Below are 19593 nucleotides of genomic sequence, written 5' to 3'. Positions count from 1 at the left end.
AAACTAAATCTTGTGCGTTTTAATCTAAGTGAAAGGGAGATATGGAAAAGTGGAAACTTTCCCTCTATCTTTGGAGTGATAAAGTACTTGAAAAGTAACAGATTTAACTGTTACAGTACAGAGAATCCCATCTGAGTATTGAGTTACAGTTTACTGTTTTTGGCCACTTTAAAGGTTATAAATAAAACAAAAGACAAGATGATGCCTGTATTGGTCTGACTGTGATTTTCAACTTTTTATAGTCAGAACACATACGTAACCTCGTGGACCTTTTGGTCTGATACAGTACGTCAGTTCTTATGTATTGGGGTTTTTGTGGATGCATAGTACAGTTATCTCCCTCCAACAACAGGTGTAAATCATAACTAATGCATTTTCTCTATGGATGTTATCCTAAAAAAAAAAACTCTGATTACCATAACACAGCAAAATAATTCTCTTCACTACCAGGCACATTGTGAAATAAAACCTGAAAAATATCCTAACTCAACATATCATAGAATAGTAGCACTGATTTCTATAGGCAGCACTACAAATATCACACAGGGCCCTAGAACACCAATAAATCTACTACTGGTAAAATAAAACATGTGGAACTGCTACAGAATCTACACAGAAACTACTTGCAAACAGAATAACACCTCCATCACACACAAAGCACAGGCAAACTCACACCAAATACAGGACAAGGATCACAAATTAGAAATGTAAAGAAAAAATTGAACTGGGAACCCCAGAAGTGAAACTAGGCATGTACCACAACATAGGAGAAATAAAAATAGAAAATTCATTTTCTCTTGTACTAAACAAAAAACAAAGACATCTGTGATGTACGTTTCCCAAAGCTAACATATTCTACCAAATAAATAAAACTCTTTTCTACCTTGCTGTTTGGGTACTTAATTTTTCCAAGCATGTTAGTTCCGGTTTTTCTTTTTTTGCTTTCCTGTCTGTCTTCTCTCTTTCTAGGTGATGAAATCCATGTGTCATTCTTCACTTTTCGCCTATCTTCTTATATTCCTTCACCATAGCTGTCTCTGATACATTTCCTCTTTGTTTCTTCTGTATTCCTCTTCAAATTTTACCTTCTCACTCTTCAATTCTCCACTTATATTTCACTTACTAGTACTTACCGTATTTTTCGCTCCATAAGACACACCCTAGATTTAGAGGAGGAAAAACCAAGAAAAAAATATTATGAACCAAATTGTGCCTTTGAACCCAGCCCCCAAGAAAAACAGACAAATATACTGCAACCGACAGATTTTGATCACTAAATTGAAATCCTATCTTTGTTGTCTGGTGATTTTTGGTTGAACTAGATAGTTCTTTCTTTCTTTCCTTCCTTACTTCCTCAGGCCCAATAATTGTCTCTTTCTATTCCTTCCCTCCCTTCTTCCTTCCTATGTCCCGAGTTCTTGCCCCCTCCCATTCACTGTCTTCCAGCCTTTGTCTTTCCTCCCTCCCGCACCGAAGCCTGCCTGCCTTCCTTCCTTCCTCCCTGCCGTGCCGATTCCTCCTCCCTGGTCCGCCACTCACCCACTGCTGCCGCATCTCCACGAAGCCTGCCTTCCTCCCTGCCCACTGATTCCTTCTCCCTGGTCCACCAACAGGCACTACCACCGCTACAGAACGACCCCTCCGAGCTCCACCACCCCTCCCTCCCCTGGAACCTTTCCTGCGGCGGCAAACGAGTAAGAGAGCAACACCCGCAGCGGCGGGGGAGAGGGGGGATAAACAAGCAGCAGCAGAACACTGGGGAGGTGTATTCACTCCATAAGATGCACCCCCCTTTTCCACCTCCTTTTTGGGGGTGGAAAAAGTGCATCTTATGGAGTGACAAATAAGGTATTAACTTTTCATCTCCTTTTCTCACCCTGTACCTCTCATGACTGCTTTCTTGATCTCATATTCCCTTCTCTTTTGCCCACTGCCCTTTCTCCTCTTCACCTCATCTTTTTGAAAATCTCCAGGGTCTCTCCTGCATATTCTACCATGCCAAGTTTCTCCCCTCTGTCTCCTTTCTAACACCTTTCTAGCCTGTGGTGTAGTAAGGGGAGGGGGCATCTTGGCAGGGGTACTGGTTCCTCTGCCCACCCCTACCTTTTGAAATCTTCACCAGCTGCAGCAGGCAGCGTCTTGGCTTTCCCTGTGATATCACTTCATGGTCATATGACCAGGATGTGATGTCAGAGGGAGAGTTAAGGCCAGCATGAGCAACAGGTTGGAGATACCGATATTGGCGAAGATTTCAAGAGGTATGGGGGGGAGCACACATGGCGGAGAAGAAGCAAAGGGGTGGGCGCAGCAGGGAAAAGTGAAGGGGAGCATTTGGTGATGCCGAGCACCAGGACCCTCTCTACGCCACTGCTTCTAGCCCAGCAACTCTTATGCCTTCTTTTCCCTCATTTCTATTGTGATCCAGCAACTCCCTGTCTCCTCTTTCCCCACCTCCCCCTTATAGTCCAACAATTCTCTGTCCCCTCTCCCTTCACTCACTCCTATGGTTCAGCAACTCCCTGCACCATCCTCCTTCTCTCCAGCCCCCCTCTCCCCAATGGCCTGAATCTCTCACCCATAGTCTTGCATCCCTCCTGTTCCCCTCTCCATTCAGGTGCAAAATCTCATTTCCCTCCATGTCCTCCCATGGGTTCAGAACATCTTCTTACCACCCCTAATCTGGGATTTCTACCTTTTCTTCCATTAGCCTCCTATGAGTCCAGCGCTACTCCGTCTTTCTTCAAATCCACCTCCTACAAGTAGTGCTTGCCCGATTTACGGTTCAATTCGATTCAGCTTCGCCAAATTAATTTGTTTTGGGGGGAAAAAAACACTCAGCAATTCAGGCCTGCTCTTGGGCTTTCCTCTGCAAAAATTCTTCCTTCTGATGTTACTTCCTGTTTTGCAAAACAGGAAGCTACATAAGAAGGAAGGACTCTGGCAGAGGGAAAACCCAAGAGTAGGCCTGTGAGGATCAGCAGCAAGGACTGAGAATGTAGCGGGGTAGGATGCTGTGCTGCACTGCGCTGCTTCCTCTGCTGTCGCAGTCTGATCCATGGGGAGAGCTACTACTACCGCTGCAACTGCTGTTGGACCTACACAGGGGGAGGGGGGTTGCTACTTTCCAACTCTCCTGCCATTGATGGACCTGGGCAGAGCTGGAAGTTGAAGGGAGGGCAGAGAGGATGCTAGACCCTTGGGATGGGGTGATTTTGACTGGCTGGAGCTGGTGGGAAGGGAAAAGAGAGGGTGCTGGTCCCATGGGGTGGGGCCTGGAGGGAAGGGAAGAGAGACACTGGACTAGGGCCTGGAGTTGGAGGGGAGAGGATGCTGACCTTGTGGAGTACTGGACCTGCAGGGAGGAGGAGAGGGAGGGGAAGGAAAGGTACAGAGATGAATGGGTGAGCACGGAGAAAGAAGAAAATGTCAATGAGTTAATAAAAGGCAAACAGAAACCAGAACCTGGTAACAATATGATTTGAATAATAAAATGACCAGACAACAAAAGGTAGGAAAATAATTTTATTTTATATTTTTTTATTATAATATGTCAGATTTGAAATGTGTATCCTTCCAGAACTGGTAGGATGCAAGTTAGGACGTAACAATGTTAGTTTTGTTTACATTTAACAGCGCTGGCGTGGGGGTTGGAGAGGGCAAAATGAGGTGGGGTAGGTGAAGAGGCTGCAAAATCCACTAGCTAATTTTAAAGCAATATCATAGAAACAAACTCAAATCAAATTGAAAAATATTTTCCTGAATCAAACAGCTCTACCTATAAGTCCAGTGCTGATCCCTCTCCTTCCCTCAACTTCCCCCCCCCCCGCCCCATAGGTCCAAATCTCTTTCCTTTCTTCAACCCCTCCCCCAACACACGAGTCCAATATGATCCCTCTCCTTCTCTCAAACTCCCCTTTCACACACAGGTCCAACACTGATCCCTCTCTTTCCCTCAAACCCCCCCCCCCCACACACACACACATCCACTGCTGATCCCTCAAACCCACATACACACAGGTCCAACATTGATCCCTCTCCTTCACTCACTCAACCACCCACATACACATTGCGGATCCATCTCCTTCCCTCAAACCTCCCACCCCCACACACACATACACAGGTCCAACGCTCTCCTTCCCTCACCCCCCACACACATGCAGGCCCAACACACATACACAGGCTCTCCTTCCCTCATCCACCCCCCCCACACACACACACATGTAGGCCCAACGCTCTCCTTCCCTCACCCTCCACACACATGCAGGCCCAACTCTCTCCTTCTGTCAACCCCTCACCCCCCCCCCCCCCAACAAATCCAACACTGATTCTTTTCCTTCCTTCAATCCTCCCCCAGTCCAGTGAGGCTCCCTTTCCTTCCCTCAAACTGCCCTTCCAGTCCAGTGATACACACTCTCCTTTCCTCAAATCTTCCAGTCCAACAATCTTTCTGTTACGTCCCTTCTGGATTCCATACGCTAGGTGTTCAATCCCAACCCACAGTTCAGGTGTTGCAGAAATGTATATCATTTCAGAACACACAGAAACATGACAGCAGATAAAGGCCAAATGGCCAATCTAGTCTACCCATCTGCAGTAACCATTTTCTCTTTTTTTTCTCTCTCTCTCTTCTCAGAGATCCCATATGCCTATCCTACGCCTTCTTGAATTCAAACACAGTCGGGAGACTATTCCACACATCTACCACCCTTTCTGTTAAAAAGTATTTCCTTTGATAACTCCAGAGCTATTCACCTCTTAACTTCATCCTATGCCCTCTCATTCCAGAGCTTCCTTTCAATTGAAAGAGACTCGACTCATGAGCATTTACACCACATAGGTATTTAAATGTCTCTTATCATATCTCCCCTCTCCCACCTTTTCCTCTAAAGAACAAATGTCAAACACAAGGCCTGGGGGCCGAATCCAGCTCGTCTGGCCGTTTTAAGTGGCCCACAGCTCTAAGTGCCTGATTGCGCAGTCCCAGTGGCACTCCAAGCGCCCCACTCCCAGCAGTGCTCCAAGTTCCTCTCCACGCTACCTCAGTATTCATTTGCAGGCAAAAGGACTATCCCAGTGTAAAAACAGGAAGCTACATCAGAAGGAAGGACTCTGGCAGAGGGAAAGCCCAAGAGTAGGCCTGTGAGGATCAGCAGCAAGGGCTGAGAATGTATTGGGGTAGGATGCTGTGCTGCAATTCGCTGCTTCCTCTGCCGTTGCAGTGTCTGAGGGTGAGGAAGGATCTATACTTCTACTAAGACCAAGTATCTTAATAAAAAATTTGGCCTTCAACTTAGCCTGTGTTTTAGATTTCGGCCCCTTATGTGAATGAGTTTGACACCCCTTCCCTAAAGTATACATATTGAGATCTTTAAGTATGTCCCTATACGCCTTATGATGAAGACCATGCATCATTTTAGTAGCTTTCCTCTGGACCTCCATCCTTTTTACATCTTTTTGAAGATGTGATCTCTAGAATTGTACATAATATTCTAAATGAGGTCTCACCAGAGTCTTATACAGGTGCATCAATACTTCCTTTTTCCTACTGGCAATACTTCTTCCTATGCACCCTAGCATCCTTCAAGCTTTCGCCGTCACCTTTTCAACCTGTTTGGCCACCTTAAGATCATCACATGCAATCACACCCAAGTCCCGCACTTCTGTCGTGCACAAAAGTTCTTCACCCCCTAAACTTTATCGTTCCTTCAGCCCAAATGCATGACCTTTCATTTCTTAGCATTAAAATTTTAGCTGACCAAATTTCAGGACCAAAGTTTTGCTAGGTCTTTCTTCATATCATTCACACCATCCGGGGTGTCTACTCTATTGTAGATTTTTGTATCACATCCGCAAAGAGGCAAATCTTACCTGACAGCCCTTCAGCAATATCGTTTATAAAAATGTTAAAAAGAACAGGCCCAAGAACAGAATCTTGAGACACACCACTGGTAAACATCCCTTTCCTTGGAGCACTCTCTATTGACCACTACCCAGTTCCTGACACACCCCTTTAGCTTGTGAGTCAGCAAACAACCTTGGTTTCAATTTCTGCAAGCAGTCCGAGCAGAAGTCTTTTGCTGTTGCTCTGCTTCTGTTCTTATTTATTTCGGTTTAAAGTTTGTTTTTTGGTGGCTTCAGTGTCTTGAGACTTCTCCCCGGTGGTCCCCTGTCAGAGAAAAGGACACAGTCCTGTGGAGCCGGATTACAGCTTCATCGAGAAACTCTGGTGGTTCTTTGGAGCCAGCCTGCTTTGTGCCACCCTCTTCAAGTGCCCGGGGTCCTTTCCCGTGGAAGTCTGCTAGCGCAGGTTGTGTGCATCTGAACAGAAGCCCTCCTGGGTTTCAAGGCACAAGCTGCCTTTCCCACCCCTGACTATGGGGCGGAGGTTTAAGTCGGTCTTTGGCTGGCTGACAGTCTGAAGATCTTCAAGTCTGATGCATTTGGAGCTGTTTCTGAGGCAGAAAGTCATTTGTCTCCACTCAACTGCTTTAAAAACGCTGACATGCAAAGCACTACAGAAACTGAGTACCTGCATTATTTCCTATGGGAATTTCGGGGTGGCTTGTGGAGCAATTTAAACTTCGTTTTTCACAGTTTCTTTGGGTAGGGATTCCCCACCTCAGACTCCAAATTGCTATTTTTATTTTGTTTTTTGTCTGTTTTTGGCATGAATTTGTGACTGCGGCCATCTTGGATTTTAAAATTGATCTTTTTTCTAACTTTGATTTTTGCCTCAAAAACCCCTCGATTTGACTCAAAATTGATTGGGATGGACTTCCCAGCCCCTAATCTATTGAATGTGGACATTGATTGTGCCGGATCAGCAATTGTTTATCGCATGCCGAAGCACACCGGGGGAGTGGGCGGGAGCTTTGAACTTCGCCTCCTCCATGTCCTCTTGGGCTGGGGAGCTGGCCTGGCTCCATGCATTCTGAAGAAAATCTCACCCAGAGGCCATTCTGGAGTCTGGCACAGCACGCCTGCATTCCAAGTCTGGCACAGTACACCTGCATTCCGAGTCTGAGGACTGTTATGACATGAAGCATGTAGCTCAACAGAGCCCTGCCATTGTTGCGGAGTGGACTTTTTCACTGGATTTTATTCGGCTCCTTGGAATGACGTATTCTCAGACCCTGCTCATTTGATGCAGCCAGCAGGCAAATCAGGGCTTTTTCAGTCTATGGCGTCTGTAGCGAAGCTTCCTGTTCAGGAGCTCTCTTGTCTGGATGTGCCAGACCTCAATTGCAGTAGTTGCCATGCAGATTTTATGTTTCTTCTGTATCCTGCCACTGTATTTAATTTGGATCCAGCTGAAGCCTTTGCTGAGACTGGTCTCGGCTGCCCTATGTGTCTGGATTGGAGGTGCTAATCCTTCATATTTCCAATGGGCTTCTGTCGCCTCTTTACGCCTGATGTTCTGAAAGAGTTCCATTTGGATTTTCCACCTTCCACGCTTCAGTCCTGGACCATTCTCCTGGTTTTTTTCCATTCTGTCCACAGCTCCTGGGTCTGGTTTCAGAACAGTATGATCCCCGAAAAGCTCTTTCCAATCTACTAAAGCTATGTCTACATTTTTATCACCTGGAACCTGTTTTTTGGTGGGCCTGAGATGGATTCTGCCGGGGCACAGGTTTTCTTGTGTGCAGCCCTCCCTAGTGCTGGAGGAGTGAAGTTTTAGGGCTCTCAGGATCACAGGAGGCTATAATGATACAATTTTTATTTTCTAGCATCCTCAGGTAGCCAAGTGGCAGTGGCCATTTCCTTTATGATGCATGCCTGTCTTTCTGGTCTCTGCAGAGAGTCCTCTGTGGAGGTGCATGCCTTTCCTCTGCTGGTGCTAGTTGGTGTGGCTACGGTGCCAGGCACCTGTTATGATCTCCTTTGAGTTCTTAGTACATTTTCTGCTGGTGCAGAGTCTGAGCGCTGATCTCTTTGGACTGTTTTTGGATGAAGACACTGCCTCAAAGATCACCTTCAACAGCCATCTTTTCAAAGGCCGGATTCTTGTTGGTATAGGTCTGGATGACCTCAGGTGTTACAAATGCTGCCCTACATTGTTCATTATGAACCAGTTTCGCTGGACATTGGGAAGGGATCATAGTTCTCTTCATTCCTTCTGCAGGTGTCGTCAGGGATACTCAGGTTTTTTTCTCCTAGAGTCATTCCCAGGGCTATGACCACGTTACTACGGTTCCAATTCCAGGCGTCCTTGGGTTCCTGTGCAGTGGCTATACCTCACAAAAAAAAAAAAATGAAGAAAGTGCTGATGTCACCTGGGGCGGTTGTGGTTTCCTCACTCGGAGGCTGTCTTCTACCGTTTTGGCAGGAGCGGACTTGACTTTTATCAGACACTTGTTAGTTCTCCTTTGCCTGCCTCCAACTTGGTTTTTGGACTCCAGCAAGTTGACGGCAACAGAGTCCAGGGTCTGTGACATTCTGCAGTGTCTCTTAGTCTTCGGGATGTTGGATACTGTTCCAGTCCACAAATGGAGGCTTATGCAGATACTCCTTATACTTCCTTATTCCAGAAAGGCTCGGAGAATTGTAGACATATTCTGGTTGTACCGTCGGTCACCCATTTCTTGCAAATACCCTTTTTCCAAATGGACAGTGGAGTACACGGTGCTAGCTGCTGTCTCCAGGGTAGTTTCTAGTATTCTTGGATCACAGAGGCTTACCTCCATATTTCATTCTGACCAGAACATCGCAGGTTTCTACGTTTCCATGATCTGCAACTGCATTTCCAGTTCACAGCTTTGCCCCTTGGACTCTCAACTGCTCCCGTGCTTTTGTCTAAGTGATTGTAGTTGAGGCAGCTTTCCGCCAGCAGGGGGTCGGAGTCCACCCTTCCTGGGACAGTGGGTGCTACTGGCTCTGTCTCGGGTGTATGAAGGCGGCTAGGGATGGTAGTGTCTCTTCTGCAGGCGTTGGCAAGTTCAGGTAGAGACACTTGGCATCTTCCCAGACCTTGGAGTTTCTAGGGATTCTCTTCGTCTCCAGGGTCGTGTCTTTCTTCTCAGGGTGAGTAGACAGAACCTTCGTCAACAGATCAGAATTCTCTTGGACTATCTGGCTCTCTTGGCCTGGTTTTATTTGCAGGTTCAGGGGTCTCGAGCAGCCTCCTTAGAGGTGATCCTCTGGACTAGGGTGCCCTTGATGGAAATCCCTCATGTCTTTGTGATCTACATGACTTTCCCCCTTCAGATGCTGCTCCCCTGGACGGAGGCAGCCAGCAGCAATTTAAGCTCATGGCTTCAGGGGGTGGCTCTTAGCCAGGGCTGGCTTCTTCGGATTTCCAAGTAGATGACTCTTAGGACAGATGCCAGCCTGTTGGGTTGCGGGCTAATTGCTGGGCCCGCCCCATTCAGGGGTAGTGAATACCTGGTCTGCAACGTTTGTTGTCCTATTGTCAGGAGCTTTGGGAAATTCGGCTGGTGCTACTCGCTCTCTAGCCCCTTCAGAAAGAACAATGGGCAAGTTTCTTCTATGTCATAGTGGTGGTGTATATACAGAAAAAACAAAGAAAAACTTCAGAAAAACATACAAGATACAGGCTATGTTTATTATATCAATTAATGATTGCGGTTAATGTTACCACCTTTAAACAAACCTAGGGACCCGATATGGTCCATTTCGGGTCCCTAGGTTTGTTTAAAGGTAGTAACATTAACCACAATCATTATTTATTTGTTCATTTTTATAGCCCGTCCTCCCCAGAAGCTCAGAATAGGTTACAAGAAAATAAAAATTAGGTACTTGGAAGGTAATTAATTGATAAAATAAATATAGCCTGCATCTTGTATGTTTATCTGCAGTTTTTCTTTGTTTTTTCGGCGATTTATGTACATCACGAGATAGCTCTAGTGCTCACTCTCTCTCTTGGACCAGAATGATCAGCAGTGTTCCATTCGGTGGAAGCGCTTCTGTCTTTCTCTGCGGCCCATGAGGCCAATGGTTCCTGGTCTCAAGAACATGGCTCCTCTCACAAGAGCCGTTCCATCTACTCTTACAAAAGCTGGGGTTTGCTCCAGAGGGTTTTGTTGACTTCAGCAGAGATCTCAAAGGCCGGACACCTTTTCGGTCAACAGCGTTGAAGCTAGAGCTGGATGCCTTGGTTTGGCCCTGGCTGGCTCATGAGTTCCTGTATGATGTTCCCTCCGTGGTCTTTGGTTGGTCAGGTCATCTGCCGGACAGCAACACATTCCGGCTGGTGTCTCTAGTAGCTCCAGATTGGCCTTGCAGCCTGTAGTAGGCGGTTCTGGTATGTCTTTAGCAGATGAGAAGCTCCGGTTCCCTTTTCATCGATATCTTCTCAGTCAGGGACCGGTGTCCATGGAGAACCCATGGCATTTTGGTCTTACGACATGGCTCTTGAGTGCTCAGCCTTAATGATGAGCGGTTATTTGGAGGTAGTTATTTTGATTCTTTAGTGCTCGAAGTACCCTCTATTATTGCTTTTTCTGCCCAAGTCTGGTAGGCTTTCTAACAGGGGGATGTTAGGAATTAATTGGAGCCTGAGAAGGCTCCCAGTTATGTAGTCCTGGTTTTCCTTCAAGAGGGTTTGGACAGAAGTCTGGCAGTGGCCTCCCTGAAAGTTCAAGTTGCAGGCTTTGCATGTTTTCAAGCACTGAGGTGCTAGTTCGCTGCTCTTTCAGATGTGACCAGGTGTATGAGGGGAGGCACTTCGTCTGAGTCATTCCTTGAATCTTCCTTTCCCTTTGTAAACTCATCATTTTACAGGGGCTTGGAAAGGCTCCCTTTGAACCACTATAGGATGAATTTGTTCTGAACCTAATGATCACGGCAGTTTTTCTGATCACCGTGGTCTCCGCACCCACCCCAAAGACCCTCCCCTACCTTTTTCTGTGAATAGATCCCACGTGTCTATCCCATTTGGCCTTAAAATCAGGCACGCTGCTGGCCTCAATAACCTGAAGTGGAAGACTATTCCAGCGATCAACCACCCTTTCAGTGAAAAAGAATTTCCTGGTGTCCCCGTGCAGTTTCCCGCCCCTGATTTTCCACAGATGCCCCCTTGTTACCGCGGGACCTTTGAAAAAGAAGATGTAATGTAATGTAATTTATTTCTTATATACCGCTATATCCTTTAGGTTCTAAGCGGTTTGAAGAAAATATACATTAAGATTATAAATGAGAAGTAAGAAGGTACTTAAAAAATTTCCTTACTGTCCCGAAGGCTCACAATCTAACTAAAGTACCTGGAAATTAATAAAGAAGAGAAAATAAAGATGGTTGAAAAAAGAAAAATTCTATGTGAACTTATGTTTTTCCACCTCATTGCGGCCCATGAGATACTTGAATGTCTCGATCATGTTACCCCTCTCTCTTGCTCTTTTATTTGGAACGGATAATTGAGTTCAGGGCTATCATCATTTTTTTGTTCTCACTGCTGCACCTCACTGTGATAGGCCAGCGCCCAAGTCCTCGATGGATTTGAATGGCCATTTCTGCAACTTACATCGCCCGCGGCATGCAGCTGCTGATTTCACTTAAAGTATTCTTGACGAGAAGTGTGGCTGTGTTCTGGGTGGAAATTTTGCGCGATTCGTCTTGATGAAATTTGCAGGGCAGCTCCTTGGTCTTCTCTCCATTTTTTTCCCCCAGTTTTACCAATTGGATGTAGCAGCACGTTCTAATGCCGTTTTTCAGGACCTCGATTTTGGGGGCAGGCTCTTCTGTCCCTCCCTAGCTACCGTGGCTTTGGTACGTCAACTTGTGTATGGATTCCAGAAGGGACATAACAGAATGGAAGATTAGGTTTCTACCTTTGATAATCTTCTTTCTGTTAGTCCCTGGAGGATTCCATATGACCCGCCCTCTCTGTCTTCATTCAGTTGTTGGATTAGCCTGCTCCTTTCTGCTTCAATCAGTCTCATTACAGGTTTGAAGTTTTTCCAGGCAGTTGACAAATCTTGTGGGGAGTTTCTGTGAGTATACACATTACCAAAGGCCTTTCTTGGGGTGCTCACTGCACACAGCGGGTTAGTACTGCGTTGTTCCTCAATGTTTTTTCTGAGTTGACTATGTACTTTTTTCTCACTTGTTAATATTTTGCAGATCAAGCCAGTTCATGATTTATTTGTTGTAATGGGGATTCTCCCCTGTACACCCTTGTCCTGGATTTGCAAGTATGTGCTTGGCTTTGGGAATGAACTAAGGTTCTTTGTTGACTCACAGGCTAAGGGGGTGGAGCATGTGTTCAGAAAAGATGTAGATTTCTGCAATACCCGGATTGGGATTGAACACCTAATGTATGAAATCCTCCAGGGACTAACAGAAAGAAGACTAACAAAGGTATAAACCTAATCTTCCATCCCTCAACCCCCCCCCCCCCAGTTCAGTAATGTTTCGCTCAAAGCCACCCCTTGCACACAAGTTCAACACAGCACCCTCTCTTTCCCTTACCTCTGAGTCATGTACTGCTTTTCCTTCTCCCTCTCCCCTCCTTCGTCTGTCAAACCTGCATTGCATTGTCTGCTGGCCCCTGCAGCATTAACAGGCTGTCTGGGCTGGCGCCACATCCTTAAGGTGACCATACGTCCCGTTTTGAACGGGACCCTCCCGTTGTCCCCACACACAACTTCGGGATGCTGAAATGTCCTGTTTTCAGGGACATCGCGGGGACAACGGGACAGGCGATCGCTTCCCTTCCCTCCCACGCCAAAGCTAGCCTCCCTCCCTCCAGCACCTGATTTAACACACACACCCCGGTCCACCGCCGCCGCTGCTGCTTGCCGCCCAGAAGCCTTCTTCCCAATGTCAATTCTGACTTCGGAGAGGAAGTTCCGGGCCAGCCAGGCAGGGGGGATGGGAAAGAAGACTTGTAGGCCTGGCACTTCTGCAGTGCAGTCGCTGCACATGCCTTGATGTTGCTGGGTCAGGGAAGCAGGGTGCGTGGGGGCAGGGGAAGCAGGGTGGCTTGTCTTGTCGGGGGCAGGGGAAGCAAGCTGTGTCGGGGGAAGCAGGGTGTCTTGGCTTGGCTTGGGGGGCAGGGGAAGCAGGGTGTCTTGGCTTGTCAGAGACAGGGGAAGAAGCGTGGCTTGGCTTGTTGGGGGCAGGGGAAGCTAGGTGCATTGGGGAAGCAGGCTGGCTTGACTTGTCGGGGGGCAGGGAAAGCAGGGTGGCTTGGCTTGTCGGGGGACAGGGAGAGCAGGGTGCGTTGGGGAAGCAGGGTGGCTTGGCTTGGTTTGTCGGGGACAGAGGAAGCAGGGTGCATTGGGGAAGCAGGGTGGCTTGGCTTGGTTTGTCGGGGGCAGGGAAAGCAGGGTGCGACAGGGAAGCAGGATGGCTTGGCTTGGATTGTCAGGGGCAGGGGAAGCAGGGTGCGTTGGGAAAGCAGGGTAGCTTGGCTTGTCAGGGGGGGCAGGGGAAGCAGGGTGGCTTGGGGGGCAGGGAGAGAGAAAGAAATGAAAGAGAAGATGCACAATCAGAAGGAAGTGCAACCAGAGACTCATGAAATCACCAGATAACAAAGGTTGGAAAAATGATTTTATTTTAAATTTAGTGATCAAAATGTGTCACTTTTGAGAATTTTTATCTGCTATCTATATTTTGCACTATATTTAATGGGATCCAGGGGTCCTGTCCCATTTTGAGGAAAAAAATGGTCACGTTACGCATCCTTCCTTCTGCATCCTGCCTATCTGATACAACTTCCTGCAGGTTTGAGTGAGGGAAAAGTAGAAGCAGGAAACAGTTCTGGACTTGAGGGTGTGGGTGTTGAGGGAAGAAGAAAGAACAGTGTTTTTCTGTGGGGTGGGAGAGGGGAAAAAGGTATGCCGCATGTCTTTTTGTTTGGGGGGAGGGATCTGCTACTATGTATTGGTGAACCATTGGTCTGACTTAATTTATTTTTGACTAGCTAGCTATTTTCTGATCTGAAGAAGAAGGGTTTCCTTCAAAAGCTGATTAAAACATGCATTGTTAATCTAGTAAAACAGGTATTTTATTTCTATATATGACTACTATTTCTTTTTAGGTCATACCTGAAGAAGGCAGCATTGCCTTTGAAAGCTAGTCAAAAGTATATTAAGTTATTTTTTATTTTTAAACTAAACTATCATTTTATCTTTTTTACATGTTTTCTGAAATCTCAGAAAATCCCATATAGGATAAGAGAATTGTCATTCCTCTCAGAATATGATAGTGGTCATACTATAGTTCATCAACTGTGTAACAATAGGCTCATAAAACTGACGGTTATGTTTCATACTTTCTGCTATCAGATGCCAAAGAAGAAAAAGAAAAAGAAGGTGAAGGTGAAGAGTGAACCTGAAGATGACTAAGATGTGGACTCTATTTTACATATATATATATATTTTATTAAAGCATTTCAGACACCCAAAAAAGAGGTCTAATTTACCAAACACAAAAGTTTTTTTCCAAAGGATTTTCCAATTTATTGGAAAATGGTATATTAACTGCAATAAGACTTCTTTCCTGAACAGATATCATTAGATTTTACAGAAGAAATTTTTTTCATGGCACATCTCTACACTGAATAACTCATTCTTCAAATTTCATGTCGGAACTCGGGTTTTGTGATCATTGGAATCTTATAAAGATGAATGATTCAGGCAGAGTGAGAAGAGTGATTTCTTCCAAGATCTAAGTTTGTATTACCAGATTAAGTTAGAAAGTAGTCTGTTATGTTTACAAATCTCATTAAACTGGAAAGTGGCTAAATGTAATGAGAGGGCTTAGAGGAAGGAATTATTGCAGCTCAGAAATTGCAACCCCCAAGGCAAGCAAGGACTTCAGACACCACTGGCTGACCTTTGCTGGTAATATCAATCTAAGCCTCCAAGAAACCAATATACTTCTGCAGAATTTGGTCAGCAGATATGAGCAGCAATATTTTAGCAGCAGCCTGTGCCACAAAGAATGTAATTCTAGCATTGCTCCTTTTCTCTGCACCACAGCCTGAGAATACCTGACCTTATATTCAGATGTGGTCACATGAGGTGTGTTTCTCCCTCTTTCCCTTTTAATTTCTCATGCCTTTGAAAGAACTTTAGTAACCACAGCCCACTTTTAATCCTTGCAGGAGGGAAAAGGCTCTATCTTCACCACCATTCCTGAGAGGGGTGGAAAATATCCATAAAAATTCCTTCAGCACTAGAATCCCCAAATATTTCAAGAGACAGTCCACATTGGACATTTCAAATTGAGAGGGTTGGTGAGGGTTCCCATCAGAGTGTGTTAGGGAGGCATTCTCTATTAATCACTAAAGTTTGCAGACAGTTTGAGGGATTCCCTCCTCAGTTTACTACTGAATAATAAACTTTAAAAAAGCAGAATTGTCTCTGTGAGCCAAATTCAGACACACAGGTAGCTAAATTATGGATGGCTAGAAAAATGAGTTTCCTGGGCCACAGATTGGGGAACCCCTATTATTACAGAATTAGAAGCATTATGAATTGTGTTTTGAAAACTTGCTTTGTTTGACCTATAGGAATTAATTTTGATACAAGTACTGTATATAGTTGCAGAACATAGCTAGGTATGTTCTTGAGGTACCAGAAATGCTTTTTTATTGGCAGTGATAGTGAAAAAAAATGAGCCATTACTAACATTGGTTTAGTTTTCAAATTAGAATCAAAGAAATATAAAAATAAATTTGTTAAAAATGTTTTTCTTTTTGGTTTATGAATCACCTGTTTACAACAGTAACACATTACCCATCCCCTATATTTCATGCCTTTTCTGTATAAAAGGGACATCCTGAGGTTGATAAAATGGAAACCACTGACATTTATTTATATCTGTGGTGGTATAACAGGTTTGGTTTTAATATGTATTTATAATTCACTGTTCCTATGTGAAATCCAAGGAGGATTACAACATAAAATAATGCATTGAAAATACTAAAATAATACTGCCACATATATAAAATTTGAAATACAGCAGAGGAACTGCTTTGATCCTTATACACAATTGCCAGCCATTGCAATTTTGCTTTTGCAAAACACGGTCTGTGTCGAGGCCTGGGTTTGCAGTTTAATTTACAAGAAAAGATAAGTGCATGTTTGATGAATGGTAAACGTTTAATTGTATTTATTGACAAAAAAAATTGCATTTCGATACTGGGGGTTTTTTTTTAATCCCAGGACAAGCAGGCAGCATATTCTTAACGCATGGGTGACGTCACCGACGGAGCCCTCGGTACGGACCTTTTTAACTAGAAGTTTCTAGTTGGCCGCACCGCGCGTGCGCGAGTGCCTTCCCGCCCGACAGAGGAGTGCGTGGTCCCCAGTTTCTTCGTTTCCGTTGAAACCACTTTTTTGCCTTCCCGCTCGCGCTTTTTTCCCTATTTTTTCTTCTTTTGCCTTTGGGTTTCTTTTTCCTTTGATTTGTAAAAAAAAAAAAAAAACTTTGCTTTTTTCCCCTTTTTTTTTTTCGATTTTGCCCCGGCGGGGCCTGTTGCCATTATACAGGCCTCGGGGTTCGATTTTGCAGAGGCTGTTTTCCCCTTCATGCCCCCGCAGGTCGGTTTTAAAAAGTGCCAGCGGTGTGCACGCCCGATCTCCCTCACTGACCCACACAATTGGTGTTTGCAGTGTTTGGGTCCGGAGCATCGGGCGGACTCCTGCACCCGCTGTGCCACTCTTAAAAAGAGAACACTTAAAAACCGACAAATTCAACAAACTCTTTTGTTCGGCACCGGGTCGGCGATGGACTCCTCGACATCGACAGCGGTACCACAGAAATCGGCACCGTCTACTTCGACACCGCCCGACCCCGCATCGGCGTCTCTGGCGCCAGGTAAGCCGGCTACGGTGGCGACACCGACCTTGCCGGCCTCGCGCCGATCCCGCAAGCGCTCCGCCCCAATTTCGGTGAGTGCCTCATCATCGGCCTCCTCATCGCCGGGGCGTGGAGCGGCATCTAAGGAACCGAAGCAAAAGAAAGCGGTTCCGATGCCACCCCTAGATGACCGTATTTCGGCCATCTTAAAAGTTCAACTCCAGGAACAGTTACAGCGACAGCTCGAGCACCTGTTGCCCACTATCCTGGCACCGCTCCTTCCGGTACCAGACCGGCCCGAGCCCCGTACCGAGCCCCCGGTATCCACCCCATCGGTACCTATCAACACCTCCATGCCGATTCTTTCGGCTGAGCAACTTCATACCCATCCGGTGGTTCACTCCCATATCACGACGGATCCTCCTCGGGACCAGGCAGGGCGTCATACTTCCCGAGACCGGGATCGACACCGGTCCTCTTCTCCTGGTACCGTTTCGGTGCGCTCTGGAAAATCTTTATCCAAGACTCGCCATACCGCACCTTCCACCCCGGTGTCTCGACATGCACCAGAGGTCCGGGACCCTGACTTATGGGAGGAGTCCCCTCCCGGTACCGAGGAGGATCCCTCCTCATCTGATGAGGACCCGTCGGCACCCGATGTCACCTCCAAACCGGAGCAGTCCTCCTTTTCGAAGTTCCTCAGGGAGATGTCTGCAGCCCTATCCCTTCCTCTGGAATCTGATTCAAAAAAATCTTAAGCCTTCCTGGAGGCTTTAGATTTTGAACAACCTCCTAAGGAGTTCCTCAAGCTTCCCGTGCATGACATCCTACGGGAGACTTTTTACAAAAATTGGGAGAACCCCCTTACGGTACCGGGGGCCCCCCGTAAACTGGACAACCTCTATTGTGTCATCCCTATCCCAGGGTTCGACAAGTCTCAATTGCCCCATGAGTCCCTTCTTGTTGAATCCACCTTAAAAAAGACTCAGGGCTCCAGTGTCTATGCCTCTACCCCCCCTGACAGAGAGGGTAAGACCATGGACAAGTTTGGCAAGAGGCTCTACCAGAATGCCATGCTGGCCAACAGGGCGAACAACTATTCATTCCATTTTTCTTTTTATATGAAACATTTGGTCCAACAGCTGTCCGCCCTTCAAAAGTACCTGCCGGAGCGCAAGGTTCCACTTTTCCAACAGCACATCTCTGGCCTTCTCCAATTGCGCAAGTTTATGGTCCGCTCGATATACGATTCCTTCGAGCTCACCTCCCGTGCCTCTGCCATGGCCGTAGCCATGCGCCGCCTGGCCTGGCTGAGAGTCTCCGACCTGGACATCAATCACCAGGATCGTCTAGCCAACGCCCCCTGTCTCGGGGATGAACTTTTTGGAGAGTCACTGGATTCCACCACCCAGAAACTCTCCGCCCATGAAACCAGGTGGGACACCCTGATCAAGCCGAAGAAGAAGGCTCCACCTGCCCGACCTTATCGACCTCAGTCATCTTATCAGCGCAGGTTCTCAGCCAGGCCACTCAATCCGCCTCCTCAACAACCTCGGCGGCCCCGTCAACAACAGCCCCATGCCCAGGCTCGTTCTCAGACCAATCAACCCTCCAAGCCTCTTCAGCCTGCAAAGCAGTCTCAGCCCTTTTGACTCTTCTCTCCAGGGCATAGCCAGTCTTCCACCTTCGCTACCTCTTCCACAACCAATCGGAGGTCGTCTCAGCATATTCTCCAGCCGTTGGGAGGTCGTCACATCGGACCAGTGGGTCCTCAACATCATCCGCCACGGCTACTCTCTCAACTTCCAGACTCTTCCATCAGACAACCCTCCCGTAGAGTCTGCTTCACACTCATCTCAAACCCCCCTCCTCCTGAGGGAGGTTCAATCCCTCCTCCTTCTCAATGCCATCGAAGAAGTACCTCCGGATCAATGGGGTCAGGGATTCTACTCCCGCTACTTCCTGGTACCCAAAAAGACGGGAGACCTCCATCCCATTCTCGATCTCAGGGACCTCAACAAGTGTCTGGTCAAGGAGAAGTTCAGAATGCTCTCCCTCGCCACGCTCTACCCTCTTCTTTCTCAGCACGACTGGCTATGTTCCCTGGACCTCAAAGAGGCCTACACTCACATCTCCATCAATCCGACTTCTCGCCGCTATCTGCGGTTCCAGGTACTGCACCGCCACTACCAGTACAAGGTGCTACCGTTTGGCCTCGCTTCCTCACCCAGGGTCTTCACCAAATGCCTCATAGTAGTTGCGGCCTTCCTCAGGTCTCACAACCTCCAGGTGTTCCCCTACTTGGACGATTGGTTGGTGAAAGCACCTTCATCTCAACTTGTGCTACAGGCTACTCATCACACCATCTCTCTCCTCCACCTCCTGGGGTTCGAGATCAACTACCCCAAGTCGCATTTACTTCCCACCCAGCGACTTCAATTCATCGGAGCTGTTCTGGACACCACTCTAATGAGGGCTTTTCTTCCCTCCGATCGTCAGTGGACTCTGCTCCATCTCTGTCGTCAGGTGCTCGTACATCCCTCCATTCCTGCTCGACAGATGATGGTCCTCCTGGGACACATGGCCTCGACAGTACATGTCCTTCCTCTAGCACGTCTCCACCTCCGCATACCTCAATGGACTCTCGCCAACCAATGGTCACAGACTACGGATCTTCTTTCTCATCCCATCTCTGTGACATCATCTCTTCAGCAATCTCTCCAATGGTGGTTGAACTCCTCAAATCTTTCCAGGGGTCTGCTCTTTCATCTGCCCCCTCACTCTATGATCATCACCACGGATGCGTCCCCCTATGCGTGGGGAGCT

At 46.9% G+C, this 19593-nt stretch overlaps 1 protein-coding gene across 1 annotated transcript in view; it reads left to right on the top strand.

The window, feature by feature from the left end:
• The window catches only part of NOP58 (NOP58 ribonucleoprotein), a 182315-nt gene extending 166662 nt beyond the window's left edge, over positions 1–15653 (top strand). The window contains exon 15 of the mRNA XM_033947006.1: positions 14247–15653. Within this exon, the coding sequence (XP_033802897.1) occupies positions 14247–14306 (60 nt within the window). The 3' untranslated portion in view covers positions 14307–15653. The remainder of the gene's footprint in view (positions 1–14246) is intronic.
• Positions 15654–19593: the final 3940 nt, after the last annotated feature.

The sequence above is a fragment of the Geotrypetes seraphini genome, chromosome 5 (genome assembly GCF_902459505.1).
Source record: "Geotrypetes seraphini chromosome 5, aGeoSer1.1, whole genome shotgun sequence".
In the NCBI taxonomy this organism is placed as follows: Eukaryota; Metazoa; Chordata; class Amphibia; order Gymnophiona; family Dermophiidae; genus Geotrypetes; species Geotrypetes seraphini.
Note: the sequence above shows the minus strand (reverse complement) of the source record. Positions and strands in the feature narration are given on the sequence as shown.